Below are 21,438 nucleotides of genomic sequence, written 5' to 3' on the forward strand. Positions count from 1 at the left end.
TAAACTATAAAAAGAAATGCAATACCAACAAAACATACATATTATCTTTTCTCCCAATAATCACATTTCTTATATTTTGGGTTGTGAGCCTAGCTTTTAACAGCTGAAGCATCTCTCTGGCCCAATCATCACATTTCTAAAAGAAATGCTAGTGGATGGAAAAGCGCATACTGCTCTTGCAGAGGACCTGAGTATGGACTCAGCACTCATCACACCTCGTGGCTCACAGCTGCCTGTAACTCTAGCTCTGGTGGCTCAAAACCCTCTTCTGACTTTCACAGGCACCTGCACTCACATGCACACACCCACACACAGATACACACACACACACACAGATACACACACACACACACACTTAAGAAATTATAAAGGAGAACTGGAGAGATGGCTCAGTGGTTAAGAGCATTGGTAGCTCTTTCAGAAATCCTGAGTCCTGAGTTCAATTCCCAGCAACCACATGGAGGCTCACAACTATCTACAGTGAGATCTGATGCCCTCTTCTGGCATGCAGGCATACATGCAGATAGAACACTCATACCAAAAAGAAAAATAAAAAATAAAAAAGTATAAAGGAGGTGAGCATAGTGGCACACATCTAATTCTATCAGTAGGGAGGCAGAGGCAGGCAGATCTCTATGAGATCAAGGCCAGCCTGGTCTACAGAGTAAGTTCCAGGCAGAAAGAAAGAAGAGGGGGGTGGGGGGAGCCGGGCAGCAGTGCACGCCTTTAATTCCAGCAATTGGGGAAGCAGAGGCAGGCAGATCTCTGAGTTCTGAGTTCAAGACCAACCTGGCCTACAGAGTGAGTTCCAGAACGGCCAGGGCTACACAGAGAAACCCTGTTTCAAAAAGCCAAAAGGGGGGGGGGTCAAAAAAGAAAAAAAGAAAGGGGGAGGCATGAAAAAAGGGAGATGGGGATGGGGGAGGATGAAGGAGGGGACCAGCTAAGTGTAACTCTCCTTTTTTTCTTGGTGATTATTAGTTTTAAAAAACAGGGAAATTCAAGCAATACAAAAGATTCGGGCAAAACGCACACAAAAGTTCAGTTTTAGCAGCAATAACTAAAAATAAGATTACCAGCCGGGCGGTGGTGGCACACGTCTTTAATCCCAGCACTCGGGAGGCAGAGCCAGGCGGATCTCTGTGAGTTCGAGGCCAGTCTGGTCTCCAAAGCGAGTTCCAGGAAAGGCGCAAAGCTACACAGAGAAACCCTGTCTCGAAAAACCCAAAAAAAAAAAAAAAAAAAAATAAGATTACCAAAAATAAGTAAGTTTTTCATGTATTACTTACAGCAACTGGACACAGATTTATGTCTTTTGATGAGCCCGTGAGGTAAATAGTTGAAGTAGAGTGGATGCGACAAACACAAGGTCTGGACAAACTTGACACTTACTGAAACGACACTTCGAATGAGTTACTTCGTTTTTCTGTCCCTTACTTTCCTCATGACGTCACTTGCCTCACAAGATCCTTCTCACAACACAGGTGGCATACCTAAAACCTCTGAAACTGAAATCTGGTCTTCCATCTCTAAATCCCTATCCATCCTTCAACTTCATCTACCTACTCACTATTTCCATAACTCGAAGGACTGGGCAAAAACAGACATACCATTAGCAACCTTCCCTTGACCCATTTGGTCTTATATACTTATAGGAAGGCACAGTGTAGGGAGATAAGATGCAAAGTGAGCAACCCCTTATGAGAAAAATGCCCTTGTGAAGCTACTCTGGAGACACATGAGTATGTAAAGACTTAAACACAATGGTACATGAGGCCACGAGAGTACAGGAACCACCTGGCACAGGACCTCAGGGACAACACATGAACAGGGCCTTACTATGACTAGTAGGTGCATCGGGTGATACTCACCAAAACTGAAGCTTGGAGATACTTCTATAGGTTCTACCCAAAAGGCTTGGACACTCCAGACAAGCAGGGAATGAATATTCCATGAGCACACAGGTGATTAGTCCATCATGGGCTCAGACAGACTAGTTTATATACTATGAAAATGACGTTAGATTTGCTTTTACAACACTTTGGCCACAGCCTCCTCAACCAGGGCCTCTGCCTCTCACCTTCTCCCAAACAGACACCCAACAAAGTCCGAAAATATGCAAGAAGACAAACAAGCCAGCTGCAGGCCTTCACAAAACGTGTGAGCAGGACCTGAGAGCTCTGCAAATGCAGGAAATGTACGATGCCAGGGTAATGACCACCTGCTGGTAATAAAGTTAACTGAGAAGACAGTATCAAGGAAGAAACAGTAATAGGGAGGGAAAGAAACAACAAAGCATAAAGCCATCTCCAGCAGAGTCATCTAGAAACTGACAATGGAGGTGTAAGTGAATAGAGAGAGAAGCTCCCCAAGAAATGGAAAGATGGCTGGCTGTGGTGGCACTCACCTTTAATCATTTCAGGGCCAGCCTGGTCTACACAGTGAGTTCTAGGACAGCCAGAGCTACATAACAGAGATTCTGTCTCAAAGGAGGGAGGGAGGGAGAGGAAGATGGGCCAGGTGTGGTGGTGCATACCTTGAATCCCAGCAGAGAGAGGCAAGTGGCTTTCTGTGAGTTCAAGGGCAGCCTGGTCTACATAGTGAATGAGTTCCAGGCCAGTCAGGGCTTCATAGAGAGCTCCTATCTCAAAAGAAAGGAGGGGAGGGGAGAAGGGGAAGGAAGGGGGAGGGGAGAGGAGGGGAGAGGAGGGGAGGGGAAGGAAGATGAAGCTAGGCACAGGAATGCCTAACTGTAATCCCCAGCACTCCGAAGCTGGGCCACAGGAGGATCATGAATTCAGGGTCAGCCTCAGCTATGAAAGCAATTCAAGGCTAGCTTAGTCTATATCAGACAGGTACACAACGGCCATAGAAATGGAAAAAGCAGAGATAAGCAAGATGATGGGTCAGGTGAGTGAAAAGGGACGGCCATGGTAGCCCTAAATGTGATGAACTACAGAGACCACTGTCCTCTTCACAGTTGCCATCAAGCTAAATCCCCACTTGGCCATTCTGTATCCTAAGAGAATCATTGTCCTCACCACATCACAGGTGCCTCTGCCATCTAAGACAGAGACAGAGCCACTGAAACAGACCCTGATTCACTCAGCCTTACAAGTGAGAAGAAACGCTCACACATTTCCGAGTCTCTAGGCAGCAGCAGGCGACAATCTCATCCTGGTCTGTGTTGAGGATGCCAGAACAAGAGTAGACATTCAAGGGTGGAGGTGCGGGAGGGCTCAGTGGTTAAGGCGTGTGCTGCTCTTGCAGAGGACCTAATCCAATTCCCAGTACTCACAACCACCTGTAACTCTAGTGCCTGGGGATCAGATACCCTCCTCTGGCCTGAACAGGCACCTGAACTCACAAGCACATATCCACACCAAGATACACACTCATACATAATATAGAAATAATAAATCTAAAAACAGAGAGAGAGAGAGAGATTTAAGGGTAGGTCCAGAACACTGTAGAACACTGATGAAAGAATGAGATGTAAAGCAGTATCAAAACAGAATAGAAAGGGTTAAAAGAGCAGCGCTCACAACAGGTGTTCTGCATGGCATTTCTGGAGTAATGCCAGGTGTCTGCATGGCATTTCCAGAGTAATGCCAGGTGTCTGCGTGGCATTTCCGGGGTATGCCCGGTCAGTTTCCTGAAGGAGTGCCTGGAATGGTAGGAATGCCCAGAGCTGCCCGCAGCTCTGCAGGATCCAGAAGTGACTGTGGACTTTGTGGATATGGCAGAGAAACAGATAAGTATCTGAGCAACCAAAGGTTATGAATCTCGCCAGTACACGTCCAGTCAAATTCAGAGTAAAAGCCTATGGTCTTTTCGGCCAAGCGTTTACTAAGAGTAACCACCTAAGGGATGTCTAACAGTACAAACCCGAGTCTTGGCCATCAACAGAACTGTGTTTTAATGCTAATCTTCACGCATTGGCACCAAATGCAGCTCAAGAGTTTTACAATAGTGTGCTAGGAGGGCATTCATTCAAATCATGTTTTTCTAGTAGGAATTATACATTTTCAACTTTTTACAGTCCTGGGACTTGAATCTGAGGTCTTGCCCAGACTAGACACATATTTTACCACTAAGCTACATTCCCAGCCCATCTCTTACTCTTTATTTTGAGACAGGATTCAAAGTTGCCCCGGGTGGCCTTGAACTTGTGATCCTCCTACCTTAGCCTCCCTGTGGCTGTAATCACAGCTGGTACCACCAGGGATGGCCCAACACTTTTTAAACTACAAATTTTTAAAGGGCAGACAGAGATGGCTCAGCACTAAAGAGCACTGGCGGCATCTCTCAGCAGCCTCATGGTGACTAACAACCAACTGTGACTCCAGTTCCGGAGGATCCAACAACCTCTCCCGGCCTCTATGGGCACTATAGTCACATGGTGCACAGACACACATACAGGCAAAAAAACATCCCTACATAGAAAATAAAAATGTTATTAGGCAGTGTTGTACGCCCTTAATCCCAGCACTTGGGACAGGCACATCTCTGTGAGTTCAAGGTCAGCCCAGTATATACACTGAGTTCCAGGTGAGCCAAGACTACATAATGAGACTCTATCTCAAAAAAACAAACAAACAAACAAAAATAAATAATGCAAGAGGGTGTGTTAACTGCTAACCAAAATAAATATTATGTGTACTAAAACAATCTTTAGCTGGGCATGGTGGCACACACATGTGACCCCAGCACTGGGGAAGCTAAAGCAGAGGACTACCAAGTCCAAAGCCAGCCAGGGCTACACAACAGTACCAGGCCACCAAGGGCTAGACAGTGAGACCCTGTCTCAAGCCCTCCACCAGGAAGTCCTTAACTGGAGTTTTTGCTAAGATTTTACTTGCTGCTTTTTGTTAAGAAAATGTGGGCAGTGGTGGCACATGCCTTTAATCCCAGCGCTCAGGAGGCAGAGGCAGGCAGATCTCTATGAGTTCGAGGCCAGCCTGGTCTACAGAGCAAGATCCAGGACAGGCACCAAAGCTACACAGAGAAACCCTGTCTCGAAAAACCAAAAAGAAAGAAAGAAAATGTAAGAAGAGGCCCAGGAGACAGCTCAGCTGTGAAAGTGCATGCTATGTTCAAATACTCACCTCTCATAAAAAGCCAAGCATGACTGCACACATGCTATGTTCAAATCCTCACCCCTCATAAAAAGCCAGGCATGACTGCACACATGCTATGTTCAAATCCTCACCCCTCATAAAAAGCCAAGCATGACTGCACACATCTGTAACCCCAGCACTGTGATGGGGGCACAGACAAGAAGACTGCTGGGGCGGGCTAGCTCGGGGTTCAGTCAAAGACCCTATCTCAAAAGAACAGGATGGAAGGCGACAGAGCAGGCCCCAGGTGTTTTCCTGGGGACTCCTCACGTGCTGGGACACACACACACACACACACACACACACAACACACACACACACAACACACACACAAAACACACACACACACTCTCTCTCCTTAAGGTATTAAATTAGCACTGTGTATTATTCTGAACTAAATTACTAAAATTCACCTTCTATATTAGATCTATATTCTCATGTCATGTTGTATTACAATATTGTGGCTATAAAAGACAAAAACTACTTTCACATTTAGTAGGCCATTTCCTCTTCCTTCCAAATTGGTTTTTGGCCAAACAAATTACTTGTTTCAGAAATCAAAACCATCACCACACCCGACTGACATTACTGACGCAGCAAGTCTGGCACCTGCCTTGAGCTCTTCCCTGAGAAAGATATCCTGAGTAAACAAGTACGGTCTGAAATCTTTGAATTTTTCAAAAGTTCCGGGGGTGGGGTGGGGTGGGGGTGGGGGGGTAACTGTACAGGGAAGAGCCTGTGACAGGTTCCAGGGAAGAAGAGTCTATGGTCCTCACTGACGGCTTCATTCACTCAGGGTACCACTCAACTTCTAACAGCCTTCAACAGACAGGAGCAATGCTCAGTGCTCAGAAGAAACAGAACAGGAAGCAGGCCAGCCCGGGAGGCAGAGGCTGTCGGATCTCTGAGTTCAAGGCCAGCCTGGCCTACAGAGCAAGTTCCAGGCCAGCCAGGGCCACACAGAGAAACCCTGGCCCCACCACCACCACCAAAAAAAAGAAAGAAAAAACATCAAGAAAAACCAAACCCTCTGCTCTCACAGAGCTCGCATTGGTCTCGCTGCTCTTCAGTCTGTCTTCAGAGAACAAAAATTGAGCCTGGAGAAGCCAGCCCGGCCCGGGAAGGGAAGTGGGGCCCTGTTCCTGCTGCTGTCCCTTGAGTCTACAGACGGTCTTCCTGACAGGCTCTTCTGACAACGGAAATCTTAACTGTGTCAAGAGGATACAACAGTCTCTCAATTAAACACTCAGCATACAAGTTTTCAGGTTCCTGTCCCAAAGTTACAAATGGACCAAACTGAGCACAACACTGAAAATATTATCTAATTGAGATCTGAAACAATAAGGTTTCTTTTCACAGCTGCTCAGCTGGGATAACTAAAGTGTCTGAGGCTGATTGTGCCTGAAGAAGTGCTTTATTCCAGAATGCTGACATTTTCACCACAGCTAACATACTGATTGAAGTTCTCATTCATCCAGAGGTTAACATTTCACAACTGATTTCTAACCCAAAAAAATCAAATTTCAACTACCTACATGACCACATAACTTAAGTTCAAACCCAAAACAGACCTAAAATATAATACAGTAAAACACCACACTTCTCTGGGCTACCTTACTGTCATTTAGAGAACTAAAACAAACCAAGATAGTCAGTCACCAGGTAGCCCTGACTGGTCTGAAATTGGCTATGGAGACCAGGCTGGCCTCAGACTCAGGAGGATCCATCCACCTGCCTCCACCTTCTGAATGCTGAGATTAAAGGTGTGTACTACCACCACGCTCACTCGTGAAATGTCTTAATAACTTAGACACATTATGAACAAAAGGATGGAAAAAATATTTTAATAATTTAGTTTACTTGATGTGTATGAGTGTTTTGCCTGTATGTATGTGTGTGTACCACATAAGTGCCTGGTGCCTATGGAAATCAGAAGAGGCCTCAGGTCTCCTAGAAACAGAGTTATGGATGGTTGTGAGCCACTAGGTGGGTGCTGGGAACCGAACTTGTGTCCTTTGTGAGAGTAGCAAGTGCTCTTAACCACTGAGCCATCTTGCTTGTCCCTAGAACAGTGATTCTCAACCTGCTGCAACCTTTTAATACAGTTCCAAAAGTTACAGTAACCCCCAACCATAAAATTATTTTGTTGCTACCTCATAACTGTAATTTTGCTACTGTTCTGAATCGCAATGTAAATATCTGTGTTTTCCAATGGTCTCAGGCAACCCCTGTGAAAGTCCTTCACCCCCCCCAAGGGGTCATGACCCACATGTTGAGAACCACTGCCCTAGAAAATGTCATCATCTTTTACCTTCCTGGGTTTTTTTTTAAAAACTGGAATTACAAAGTTTATTCACACCTCAAATATGTATGGGAAAATGTACCATCTGCCAAACACTACAGAGTACTTCTCTGTCCCTGTGGCTTCTATCCCCACAAAGACTATCAGTAACAAGCAGCCCGTTTAGTAAACTATGTGAATGTGCCAAAGAAACAAAACAGGTGGTCTTTGACTACCACACTAATCATTTTTAAACATTCATAAACCTCAGAAGTTATATTTTCCCCAGAAATATTCAAAAACAAACATGCACACACACTCTGACTACAGATCTGAGGTATAATCTGGGATGAAGACTTGCCTATCATCAGTAAAGCCTGAGGTTTACTCTCCAGCACTGAGGGGGGAGTGGGGGACAGGAGGGACTGGACCAGTGTCATGGCTCAGTGGGTAAGGGTGCTTGTCACCAAGTCTGAGAACCTAAATTCAGTTCTGAAGACCCAGGCCGCAAGGTGCCTCTCACCTCCACACGTGTGCTGTGGCAGTCATGTACACACACACACACACACACACACACACACACACACACACACACACACACTAATTAAATAGATGTGGCTAGTAGATAAACTGTGGCTGGGCAGGGTGGTACATTCCTGCAATACCAGCACCAGGAAGATGCAGGCAATAGAAGGAACTGAAGTTCAAGGTCATTCTCAATTCAAAGACAACCTGGGGTACTTGAGACTCTGCCTCATAAATGAATGAATGAATGAATGGATGAATGAATGAATGAGATCAATGTGCTTAATCCATGTAACAAACCTAGAAGTTGTTAGCCCCAATTCACAGGCTAGGAAACTGAGAATGCCAGGAAGCCATTAACTAGCAAAAGTTTGAAAATTGAAGATTGGGCTGGGTGGTGGTGGTACACACCTTTAATACCAGAACTCAGGAGGCAGAGGAAAGCAAATCTCTGAGTTCAAGGCCAGCATGGTCTACAGAGAGAATTCCAGGACAGCCAGGGCTACACAGAGAAATCCTGTCTCAATCAACCCAAAATAAATAAATTAATAAATTAAATAAAATCAAAGGCTGGGGCTGGAATGATGGCTCACAGTTAAGAGACTTTCTATTCTTCCAGAGGACCTGAGTTAGGTTCCCAGCATCCCTATCGATTCTCATAATTAATCACCTGTAACGCTAGCCTCCAAGGGCAAGTCACACATGTAGCATTCACTCAGACACAGAAATACACATAAATAAAAGTAAGTATTTAAATTGAAGACTGTCTTAAACGTAAGGGGGAAAATCCTCACTACCAACCCAGCACTAGGGAGTCTAGGCAGGAGGAACAGGAATTGAAGACCGCCCTGGTGGTGGGTGAAACTGCCTCAACAGGGAGACAGGGTTAGGGACAGGGAGGCAGTCCCATCATCGTTCAGGTATAATTAACAATTTACAAGATGACTGATTAGAAAGAAGGAAGCGTCGCGAATCAGGCAACCCAACACAACTGACAAACAGACCAAACTGAATTACCTGACCTGCCAGGGACTGAAAGGAAGGGGGCACACTTTCTAAGTTTTAATCTCCACCAAGACACTTCATATCCGACTCGGTTTCAAGTCTATTAGTACAAGTAGAGATGCAAAAAGAAAACTTTGCTATACGCAGCAGACTATGACATCAGCTTGAGACACTCCAGAGTGTAAAAGCAGCCCTCACAACTGTTCCACCGTAAGGAGCCCAGCCACCAGATGAGGAAGACGAAGGAGGAGGGCGAGAATTATTATGTCACACATTCTCTCATCTCTGAGTACAGGATTTTATGCAAAGTAGACCCCACAGTGTTCCGCAGAGCAGCTGCTGAAATAATACACATTGGTTTTACTTCTCTATTTTAAAATTAGCAAAGAAATGAAAATATTTAACATTTTAAACAGCCCACCAAATTTACAAGAAAAATGATCATCAACATCCTTCACAAAACCTACTCAAACATTCAACAAGCTTTCACTTTATAAAGCACTAAAATGTAAACTGTATTTGTTGTTGTTTGCCCCAGGCATACGGTGACATACAGTGGCAACTAACACATACAGAATGGGATACTCCTACCAGCATCAGGGAAGTAAAACAGTCACTGTCACAGCTGAACAAATGAAGCAGGTAACACCATCTCTCAGAAACGAGAAAGCAAGGCCCAGCACGTGAGTAGGGCACTCAAGGTCCCACAGCAGTCGTGGAATGGCAGGGAGGGAGCAGATTTAAACCAAGGCTGCTTTGCCACCCAATACCCTTCTTACCCTCTGAAGAATGGCCTCACAGACCTGGCTACAGGCCCCATCCTTCCAAGGAAGAGAGAGACAGTGAGGACCACAGGCTCCTACAGCTTACTGAAGTGTGCATTCAAACCTGGCTTTGACTCTGTGTCTTCCCGAGATCACATGCTCCCTCCTGAAGCCCTCCTGACCTCCACCCTCAGCCCCCAGCACCACTCCCACCACCTGCCTCCTCTCCCTTTTCCAGAACCACCTTGGCCTCGTCAGTGGCTTCCTTCTGATCAGTGTTGCTTCCTTCCCTAAAGACAGACCATCCGATCTGACTTCCCCATTCTGCCACTTCCTAAAGGGCCACTGCTTGTCTCAGGCTGTGCTGAGTACTGAGGTTCAGAGAAAGACAGCCTTGACCTCAGGAAGCTGGAACCTGCATCCTGCCAGACCCACTCAGCTCCAACAGGCCTGGGACATTGAGGGTGCTGCGTGTACAGAAAGGGATACCCCTTCTCTGAGGGTTTTCAGGCCGCCAAGAGCTGTTTTGGTTTTTCAAGACAGGGTTTCTCTGTGTATCCTGGCTGGCCTGTACCTAGCCATATAGACTAGAGTAGCCTTGAACTCAGAGATCCACCTGCCTCTGCCTCCCAAACGCTGTGATTACAGGAGTGTGCCACCAAGCTGGGTTTAACGTTTTATTCTCTTGAATCTTGAATGATATGAAAATGTCACTATTAAATAGGTAGAAACACAATACTAAAAAGGTAATAAAGGAAGCCGGAGAGATTGGCTCAGTGGTTAAGAGCACTGACTGCTCTTCTAGAAGAGTCAGGTTCAATTCCCAGCACCCACACGGCAGCCCACACCTGTCTGTAACTCCAGTTCCAGGGCTTCTGACACTCTCACACAGACATGCATGAAGGCAAAACACCAATGAACATAAAATAAAAATAAATTATTTTTAAAAAGTCATAAAAAGCCACATAAACTGTGCATTGCCGTGAGATTTAACTGCTTAAAATATAAGTAAAATCCTATAGATGCTTTTTTTTCTTAATCAACAATTGGCTGGTATAATTATTGAAAATATGCATATGGTTGAACTAAATGCACATCAGTCTTTTTTTTTTTTCTTCTATAAATGTGCCTGGGTGTTTTGCCTGCATATGTGTCTGTGTACCATGTGCACGCAGTAACGTCTTGTGGGTGCTGGGAACTGAACCCGGGTCTTCCGGAGGACCAGGAGCCATCTCTCCAGCCTCTGAGTATCAGTATTAAAGGAAACCTCTGGAGTGGGGTCAGGTGTCTGGATACTCTGCAGTCTGAGCTCCATGCCCCACTCGACAGACACCTTTCCATCACTCCACAGCACATCAGAGCTGACTGTGGAGTGGTCTCCCTGGGGCAAGGCTGGCTGTACTGCAACACAGCTTTTCCATTTGTGTTAGAACTTGGCCTGCTTACTTTTCTGATTTTATCCCTCTGTTTTCCATCAGGTGTGAAATATAGAGGCCCAAATTTATTCTTTATTCTTTGCATGAGGGTATCTGGTCTTGGCAGCCCCCCCCCCTCCAGACAGGGTTTCTCTGTGTAGCCCTTGCTGTTCTGAACTCACAGATCCTCCTGCTTCTGCCTCCTGAGATTAAAGGTATGCACGTTTACACCTGGCTTTGACAGCATTTTTTTTTAAATAGACTACTGAACTGTCTCAACACCTTTGTCAAAAATCAGTAACTCCCAGAGCAAAAGTTCTGTCTACGGATGAGCTTCAGACGAGCAGGAAAGGCCCTCAAATGGTGTTAAGTGCCTACAGGCATCTCTGCTGGCCAGAAAATTTGCATACCGCTCACCACATTTATCAAAGGGAATTGTGGCCCAACATAAGAACTTCCTTTTGTGCTAACTGCTGGAGGACTAAATTAAATATCAGTAAATAATTTTTTTAAACATTTACTTTAGGCTGGGCGGCAGTGGCATACGCCTCTAATCCCAGCACTCGGGAGGCAGAGGCAGGGGATCTCTGTGAGTTTGAGGCCAGCCTGGTCTACAAAGTGAGATCCAGGACAGGCTCCAAAACTACACAGAGAAATCCTGTCTCAGAAAACCAAATAAAAAAACTCTACTTTATTTATTATGTGTATGCTCTTTTGCCTGTATATATGCATGTGTATCACATACATGTCTGGTGCCCTTGAAGGTCAGAGGAGGGCTCTAAATTGCCCTTGGACTGTAGTTACAGAGAGTTGCAAGCTGCCATGTAGATGCTAGGAATCAAACCCAGGTCCTCTACAAGTGCTTTTAATTGCTGAGCCATCTCTCCAGCCCCAAAAATACACATTGGGGGGGGGGGGTTGCTTATTTTATGTGTATGCATGTGGGTGTGTGCATCATGTAGGTGCCCTCAAAGACCAGGTGCTTTGAATCCCTTGGAGCCGAGTTACAGACGGCTGTCAGTCACCCCATACGGGTGCTGAGAACAGGAGGAGAGTCCCTCTGCAGGAGCAGTTGGTTCTCTTAACCACTAAGCATCTCTCCAGCCCAATACAAGATTCTCCACTTTCTAGAAACTTTTCCTTTTAACAAACAGTAAAAATTTGGCCCTTTCTTTTCAACAAGGAGAATGACTTTAAGTTCTACCAAAATGAACCAGGAGCTGGTAAAGTGCTCACCACACAAGCAGGAGGAGCTGTCTGGATCCCCAGCGTCCACATAAAAGACAGGTGTGTGGGCACACACTGTAATCCAGCACTGGATCCCAGACTCCACATAAAAAGACAGGTGTGTGGGCACACACTGTAATCCAGCACTGGATCCCCAGCGTCCACATAAAAAGACAGGTGTGTGGTGGCACACACTGTAATCCAGCACTGGATCCCAGCATCCACATAAAAAGACAGGTGTGGTGGCACACACTGTAATCCAGCACTGGATCCCCAGAGTCCACATAAAAAGGCAGGTGTGTGGGCACACACTGTAATCCAGCACTGGATCCCATCGTCCACATAAAAAGGCAGGTGTGTGGTGGCACACACTGTAATCCAGCACTGGATCCCCAGAGTCCACATAAAAAGGCAGGTGTGTGGTGGCACACACTGTAATCCAGCACTGGATCCCAGCGTCCACATAAAAAGGCAGGTGTGTGGGCACACACTGTAATCCAGCACTGGATCCCAGCGTCCACATAAAAAGGCAGGTGTGTGGGCACACACTGTAATCCAGCACTGGTGAAGCAGAGACAGACAAGATTCCTGGAGCTTGCTGACCAGCCAGCCAATTTAGGCAGCTGGTGAGCTCCAGGCTGTGAGAGACCCTCACAAAAATAGGGTGAGTCTAGGCGAGGGGATGACTCCGAGCGGACCCACAGTGCCCCATAAAACTAGGCACGGCCACAAGTACCTGTAACTCCAGCACAGGGCAAGCAGAGACATGAGGATCACAGAGCCTACATGAAAAACAGCAAGCTGGAGGACCAAGGAGAGACTCAACCTCAGGATAAAGCAGACAGAGAAAGAGAGGGGGACAGAGGGAGAGAGTGCTAGGCCGGCACGCCAAACACCCTCCTCCGGCCTCGACTCACACATCAGAGAGAATAAAAACAAGGCCTGAAAGAACCTGAACGCTCAAGCAGTCCACCAAACATCAGAAGCATCTAGGAAGCTCCCAACCCTTTTCCCCCTAATTTTCTGAGATAGGAGCTCATGTACTACAGGCTGGCCTGGAACCAGGCAATGGGGGCTGGACTTCAACTCCTGATCTTCCTGCCTCGGCTTCATTAAGTACTGATTACAAACATGCCCAGCAGAGTATGTAAAACTATGTAAAAACCCTGAAAAACTGATGTAAAGTGGAGCGAAGTGGCACACGACTTGAATCCTAGCACTCAGGAGGTCTGCAGAGGCAGTCGGGTTTCTGAGTTTCCTGGTCTACAGAATGAGTTCCAGGACAGCCAGAACTACATAGTGAGTCCTCTCAAAAAACAAAACAAAACAAAACAGACTGGACATAGTGGTGCACACCTTTAATTCCATCATAGGTAACAGGGGCAGAGGCCAGAGGATCTCTGTCAGTTCAAGGCCAGCATGGTCTGCACAGCAGTTCCAGACCAGTGAGGGATATACAGTAAGACCTTGTCTCAAAAACAAAACAAAAACCCTATGTAATTTTCTAGTGTCCTTTCTGAAAAAACAGACTATTGGCAGTTGGAACAATTATATAATGCATTCCAAGTTTCAGAATCAAAGCTCTACATACATTGTTTGCCAGAAATTTTGTTGCGGTTTTGTGTGTGTACGTGGTATGTTTTACATGTTTGTATTGTGTGCATGAGGGTCTATGCAGGTGCATGTGGGTACATGTGCACACTGCAGGTGAAATCCAGAGGTTTCACTAGGTTATCTTCCTCAAATGCTCTTTTTTTTTTTCAGGACAGGATTTCACTGTGTAGCCCTGGCTGTCCTGGAACTCACAGGCTGGCCTCGAACTCAGAGATCCGCCTGCCTCTGCCTCCCGAGCGCTGAGATTAGCTCTCCTTATATTTGAGGCAGGGTCTCTCATTGACCCTAAAGCAGATGATTTACGGAGGCTGATTGGCCATGAGCCCCAGGCATCCACTCAGCTCACACCCCTGCACTGGGGTTACACATGCAAGAAACTGCACCCGCATTTTACTTGGGTGCCGGGGACCCAAACTCAAGTCCTCAGGCCTGCAGGGCAGGCACTGTACCAACTGAACCGCCTCTCTGCCCTTAACTTGTTTTAATTTTGCAAACAGTCACTTAAAGGGAGCTGGAGAGACGGTTCAGCAGTTAACAGTATTTGTTGCTCTTCCAGAGGACCCAGGTTCAGCTCCCAGCACCCACGTGGCAGCTCAGAGCAACCTGTAACTCCAGTTTCAGGAGCTCCAACCCCCTCTTCTGGCCTCCTCAGACACCAGGTACATACATGGTGTGCATGCGAACATGCAGGCGAACACTTATACACATAAAATAACAGTAAGTACATATGTTTAATTAACTTAAGAGGGCACGGTTGCATAGCAACTCATAAGCTGCCATGTGGGTACTACAAATATGCCATGGCACTCACACTCATACACATACACAAAAAAAGTAAATAAATACAACTTTTAATGTTAAATCACTCAAGACAGTTATTATTCTCCCCATCCTTTTTGCAAGTAAGAAAATAGAAACCAGCCAGTGGTGGTGTACACCTCTAATCCCAGCATTCAGGAGGCAGAGGTAGGCAGATCTCTAGGAGTTCAAGGTTAGCCTGGTCTACAGAGTGAGTTCCAGAACAGCCTAGGCTACACAAAGAAAAGAAAGAAAGAGGAAAAAAGAAAATAGGAACCAAAAAAATTAAGCTACTTGCTGGGTCCAGTGGTTCACACCAGTGATTCCATCACTTCGAAGGCTGAGGCAAGATTCACACAAGGTGATCTTGTGTATAGGACCAGGTAACTATTAAGTATATTAGCATACCAACATAACTGTTAACTATTTTTTTTAAAGATTCATTTATTTATTATGTATACAGTGTTCTGTCTGCACATATCCCTGCAGGTCAGAAGAGGGCACCAGATCTCATTACAGATGGTTGTGAGCCACCATGTGAATGCTGGGAATTGAACTCAGGACCTTTGGAAGAACAAGCAGTGCTCTTAACCTCTGAGCCATCTCTCCAGCCCCACTGTTGACTATTAAACTAAGACGGAAACTCAAAATCTCATCAACTTTCCACAATACCAAGATAAGTAAATTCCAAAATGCAATGCTGATCATTTTAGGGAGGCAGAATGTAGTCAGAAATGCCTATGTTCCAGTTCAAGGTCAACCACCTACCAGTATGACAATCTGTTTCAAAGGTGTCTTTACTGTCTATAAAAACTGGACTGTTGACTAACTGGAAGTTGAGGTAGATCCAGTCTGTTCTACAGACATTGTAAGATCAAAGCCTGATACGTGATACCATTACCCAAAATTTTCCTTCAAAACAATGACCTTGGAGCAGAGCATGACAGAACATGACATTAATCCCAGCACTCAGGAGGAAGAGTCAGGAGCATCTCTGTGAGTTCAAGGCCAGCATGGTCTACACGGTAAGCTCTAGGACAGCCAGGACTTAAAAAACAACAAACTTGCCGGGCGGTGGTGGCGCACGCCTTTAATCCCAGCACTCAAGAGGCAGAGGCAGGAGGATCTCTGTAAGTTCGAGGCCAGCCTGGTCTACAGAGCGAGATCCAGGAAAAAGGCGCAAAGCTACACAGAGAAACCCTGTCTCGAAAAACCAAAAAAAAAAAAAAAAAACAAACTTGAGAGGCTTGAATGTGGTTCAGTAATTGGGAACACTTGTTACTCTTGCAGAGGACCTGAGTTCAGTTTCCAGCACCCACACGAGGGTTCACAGCTATCTATGACTCCAGTTCCAAGGGATCCAATGCCCTCTTCTGATCTTGGGACCAGGACTGCATGTGATGCACATACATGCACACAGACAAAGCACTTGTACACATAAAACAAGTAATTTTCTTTTTAATTTTGAAATGAACTGAAGAGGCGTGACTGGGAAGATGGCTCAGTGATTAGAGTGTTTGCTGCTCTTTCACGGGACCTGAGTTCAATTCCTAACACCTCCAATCATCTTTAACTCCAGTTCCAGAGAATTCAACACCCTCTTCTGACCTCTGACAGCACCAGGCATGCATGTAAACAGAAATATATTTAGGCAAAACATATGCATTACCGAATAAATAGACATTTAATGAACTTGGGGCTTAGAGAGATGGCTCAGTGGTTAAGAGTGTGTACTGTTTTTGCAGAGGACCTGAATTCCATAACTAACACCCACAGTGGGCAGCTCAAAACCACCTGTAACTCCAGTTCCAGAGGACCCGACACCCTCTTCTGGATGCCATGGGCACACATATGTGCATACACAAACATAGGCACACATATACACATAACTAAAATAAATCTTTTTTCAAAAAAGCACTTTAAATGAATTTTTAGAAGGTATTTATTTATTTGTTTGTTTATTTTGTTTTTGAGACAGGGTTTGTCTGTGCTGTTTTGGTGCCTGTCCTGGATCTCACTCTGTAGACCAGGCTGGCCTAATGCACAGAGACCCGCCTGGCTCTGCCTCCCGAGTGCTGGTATTAAAGGCATGCACCACCACCTCCCGGCTTAGAGGGTATTTAAAGCAACAACTCACATATTAACCTGAAAAAAGGCTGACCCTCCGTGGCTACTATTACTATCCTTTTTTTCCCCCAAGAATAAACAACAGGAGAGCTGAAATTTTTCCAATTTGGCATAAAACTTTCCCCCTTGAATGCTGGCATTCTGAAGAATGTTGAATAATAACAAGTTGAAGAATAATAGAAAATATATGTACATATGATTGTTAAATATCTTCCAGATTAACTGAACATCTTCAATTGTCCTTTAAATTAAAAATTATTTCAAACATGCAACTGTCTCCTATACCTGTTGCTATATTACTTTCGAGCTGTTTGAATGTCCATTACACAGGATTATGAATTGAAGTTGGGACTGAGGATATTTTTTTAACACTTTTTTTAAACAGGTGATAAGAAATGACAGCTGTCATATACATAACATCCCTCTGTACCCGCTGTGGTTTTTATGCCCGGTAAGCCAGGTCATCTGTTCAACTCCTATAAACTACTCTCAAAAAAGTAAAGCAACTTCCTTGTGTCATCAGCTCTCCAAACAGCGGAGACGCGCTTCAGGAAGAAGCTGGTGAAGGCCCGAGCAACTTCTCCCAAAGAAAGCAAAGTGTTACTTTCTTCCTCGCAAAGCTTGGAGGCACGGCTTTAGGAAGCATTCCAACTGAGATCTGGGACAATGCCCAACACCGAAGTAACTTTTAACGCCGTGTCCAAATCCACGTTCCTCTTCCTTCCTCCCTTCCCCCAAGAGTCGGGGGTGGAGTGTGAAAGTGCCGCGTAGCAGCCACATCCCTGCACGTTGCGCCCGCGGTGCGCCCCGCACCCTAAGCGGGGCCCCTCGGAGCACCCTGCGCCGTCCTCCCCACCCCGCACCGCGGCCGCGCCGCGTCCACACCCGGCCTGCAAAACCTCTGGAGTTGCACGGCCTCCCGGGCAGCTCACCATCGCAGCCCGAAGACCGAAGAGGAGCAGGTGTGCAGGCCCTCGGCTAGGGGGAATCCGTTATCGGGGCTCGGGATCCATTGGCGCCAACAACTTCTCCCGCGAAGTGGCAGAAGCGCAAGCGGCGGCGCGCGGCGATGACGTCAGGAGGCGCGCTCCCCGCGGCCCCGCCCCGAGGCGGGAGTTGCGCGCTGGGTGCGGCGCCGCCCTGGCGGCCGGAGGATTGCTGCCTCTGCAGGGCGCGGGGTGCGCGCGCGATCGCGACCCCCGGACGCCCAATCTGGGGTCTGAGGCTGGCTTCCTCCAAGGCGGGTTCCCGGGTGCCTTCCTCCCGCGTACACGTGCGGCCAGGGCAGTGCTCTGTAGGAACTTCCAGAAGGTCTTAACTCACACCCTTAAAAAATAAATAAATAAATAAAATGAAGGGGCTGGAGTGATGGCTCAGCAGTTAAGAGCACTGGCTGTTCTTCCAAAGGCCCTGAGTTCAATGCCCAGCAACCACAATGTGGCTCACAATCGTCTATAATGAGATCTGATGCCCTCTTCTAGCCTGCAGGCAAAACATGCAGACAGAACACTGTATACATAATAAATAAATAAATCTTTTTTTAAAAAAATGAAATGTATTCGATACGCACTGCACACATCAACTGTTGTTCCCCATCAGACTTTACTCTGATTTGTTTTATTTTCTTTTTGATGTTTGACCTATTGATTTTGGCTCAAACTAAGAGACCCATGGTTAGAGAACTCCGAGGATAAAGGACAAATATTTGTTACTTTTTACACGTTTATTTATTGGCGGTGGAGTGGCCAGAGAAGCTTGTGGGAGCCCTTCAGCCACGTGGGCCCATGTTTGTATTAAAGGGGCTATTTACATTAATGGAATATTTACATTTTGTTGTTATTTTGAGACAGAATCTCATCTGTCCCATCCTAGTCTCAAACTCCCTAAATAACTGAGGGTGACTTTGAACTAATGATTTTTCTACTGCCTCCCAAGTGCTGACATTTCATACATACACCAACATGCCCGGTTTATGCAGTGCAGGGGATCAAACTCAGAGCCACTACAAAAGCATGCAACCAACTGAGCAACCCCCAGCCCAAGAAGCTCTTTGTTCTAAAACTACCAAGCTAGGAAAACTAGCCCCATTAATTCGTACAGCTTCATTAAGTCGCTTAAAAATTAGTCAAGCAGCAGGAGAGTGGTGGCTCAGGCCTTTAATCCCAGCATTTGGGAGGCAGAGGCTGGCGGATCTCAGTGAGTTGGAAGCCAGCTTGGTCTGCAAAGTGAGTTCCAGGACAGCCAGAGCTGTTACGCAGAGAAACCCTGTCTCGAAAAGATAAAAAATAAAATAAAAATAAAAAATAGTGAAGTCATCCAGGCACACACCTTTGATCTGAGCACTGTCAAGGCAGAGACAGGAGGATCTATGTGAGCTCGAGGCCAGCCTGGTCTACAGAGCAAGTTCCAGGACAGCTAAGGCTTCATAGAGAAACCCTGTCAAAAAAGGAAAGGAAGAAAGAAAGAAAGGAAGGAAGGAAGGAAGGAAGGAAGAAAGAAAGAAAGAAAGAAAGAAAGAAAGAAAGAAAGAAAGAAAGAAAGAAAGAAAGAAAGAAAGAAAAAAGAAAATAGTGAAGTCTTTGAGGCAAGCATACCAAGATACACACTCATAGAAAAACTAGAATCAGGAGAGATTTTAGGATAAGCAAGTCTCAGCAGGAAATGAGGTTCTTTTACTTTGTCAGTTTGCAGAGCTGCTCTTGGTATGTGACTCAGGTGGACCTGGAACTCATGATAACGCCTCTGCCTCCACCCCATTGCTGGGATTACAGGGGTAATCTTGTAATCCACACCTGGCCATCAGGTTTCCTATTAATAGGTAAGCAACGTGGTTGTGGAATAGAATGTAACATTTGCATACAATTTCAAGAGAAAGCATGAGATTATCAAAGAATTTAGTGAGGAGAGCAATGTCAGACTTTGGCCTTAGACTTTCAAGTCTCTTTCTAACCACGTCTGGGTGGGTCTTGTCCTTCTATGACACCGTATCTACCTGGAGAGGCAGTTAAGCCTTCAGGAATACAAGAGTTCATATTTACTAGATGTCTATTGCAACATGATTTTGGTTTGTTTTTTGTCTGTTTGTCTGTTTGTTTTTGTTTGTTTGTTTTCAATGTAGCCCCTACTAACCTGGAACTCACTAAGTAGACCAGCCTCGCCTGGAACTCCAGAGATTCCCCTGCCTCTGCTTCTCCGACGCTGGGCTTAAAGGTGAGTACCATACCCCGCATCTTTTGTAACGTGCGCCCCACATGCAGCCTTGCTCTGTTCTAGGTCAAAATTCACCACTAACAATAAAAATCCCCAGTTTAGAAACAGATAAACTGTTGGTCAGGAGCAAGGCTTCACTGCCTGGGTCCCTCTGAAGCCAGTCCCTCGTTCCTGCTCCACTATATGCTCCTTATGTGACCATAGAGATGTAGTTATGACTCAGTTTCCTCATCTGTTGGAGAGAGAATTATCCCTGACACACATCAAGTAATAACAGCATTTTGGGTGGTGGCAGAAGTTATGTGATTTGGTTGGAGTATAATCCAGAAAGACTCAGTATATAACCCAGGCTGGCCTCAAACTTGAGATCCCCCTGCCTCAGCCTCCCAAGTACTAGGACTATAAGCATGCACCACTACACATGGATGATAACAGTGGTTTTAAGTCAGCAATTATCATTATTATTATTATGGAGTCTGCACATGGGTGGCAGAAATTACCAGAGAGACCCTGCCTCATAAACAAGATGAAAAGAGAGAAACAATCTTGAAGATTGTCCTCTGACCTCCACACACACTCTGTGGCATGCGTGTGCTCATACCCAGAAACACTAAATAAATAAATAAATAAATAAATAAATAAATAAATAAATAAATAAATAAAATACATCTCAAGCCGGGCAGTAGTGGCACACGCCTTTAATCCCTTAATCCCAGAATTTGGGAGGCAGAGCCAGGCGGATCTCTGTGAGTTCGAGGCCAGCCTGGTCTACAGAGCAAGTTCCAGGACAGGCTCCAAAGCTACACAAAGAAACCCTGTCTCGAAAAAAACAAAGAAATATATCTCAAAAATAAAATAGGAGAGCATTCCAAAATTAGACTTATCTATACTCTGCAGTTTTGCTTAGGGAAATGGAAGACTAGATCTGTCCATCCATTGAAAAATCAACAAAATCTATGAACCAAATCCCTAGAAAGTTGTACACAGCAGATGTATGATGCAATTTTGTTCATACAACCTTAGAGGAGCTAAACCAGTGTACAATATTCATTGTGTTATAAATCAATAAATCAATGACTAGGACATTTAAAACATGACAGCTGAGTTGACACACACATTTAACTCCATCACTCATAGGCTGAGGCAGGCAGCTCTCTGTGAGGGCAGTATAGTGAGACCCTGTCTCAAAAAAAAAGGGTGCCACTCTTACAGAGGACCCAATCTGGGTTCCATCACCCACATGGCAGCTCACAAATTTCTGTGACTCCAGTTCCTAGGGATTTATTGCTCTCTTCTGGCCTTCTCAGGCACTGCATATACATGGTGCACATACCTACACACAGATACACAAC

The 21,438-nt window shown here is 45.6% G+C and overlaps 1 protein-coding gene across 3 annotated transcripts in view; it reads right to left on the bottom strand.

Annotated features, from left to right (window-relative positions):
- Nucleotides 1–17,943, bottom strand: part of Rfc1 (replication factor C subunit 1) — a 79,522-nt gene extending 61,579 nt beyond the window's left edge. For 2 of the 3 annotated variants that reach the window (XM_052734993.1, XM_052734992.1), the window contains exon 1: nucleotides 17,809–17,942. In XM_052734993.1, coding sequence (XP_052590953.1) covers nucleotides 17,809–17,811 — 3 coding nt within the window. In that variant the 5' untranslated portion in view covers nucleotides 17,812–17,942. Of the gene's footprint in view, nucleotides 1–17,808 lie in introns of all 3 variants that reach the window. The other variant, XM_052734994.1, reaches the window with a different exon arrangement.
- Between the last annotated feature and the right edge of the window lie 3,495 nt (nucleotides 17,944–21,438).

Source organism: Peromyscus californicus, unplaced genomic scaffold, assembly GCF_007827085.1.
Source record: "Peromyscus californicus insignis strain IS unplaced genomic scaffold, ASM782708v3 Scaffold_13__1_contigs__length_99412109, whole genome shotgun sequence".
NCBI lineage: Eukaryota > Metazoa > Chordata > Mammalia > Rodentia > Cricetidae > Peromyscus > Peromyscus californicus.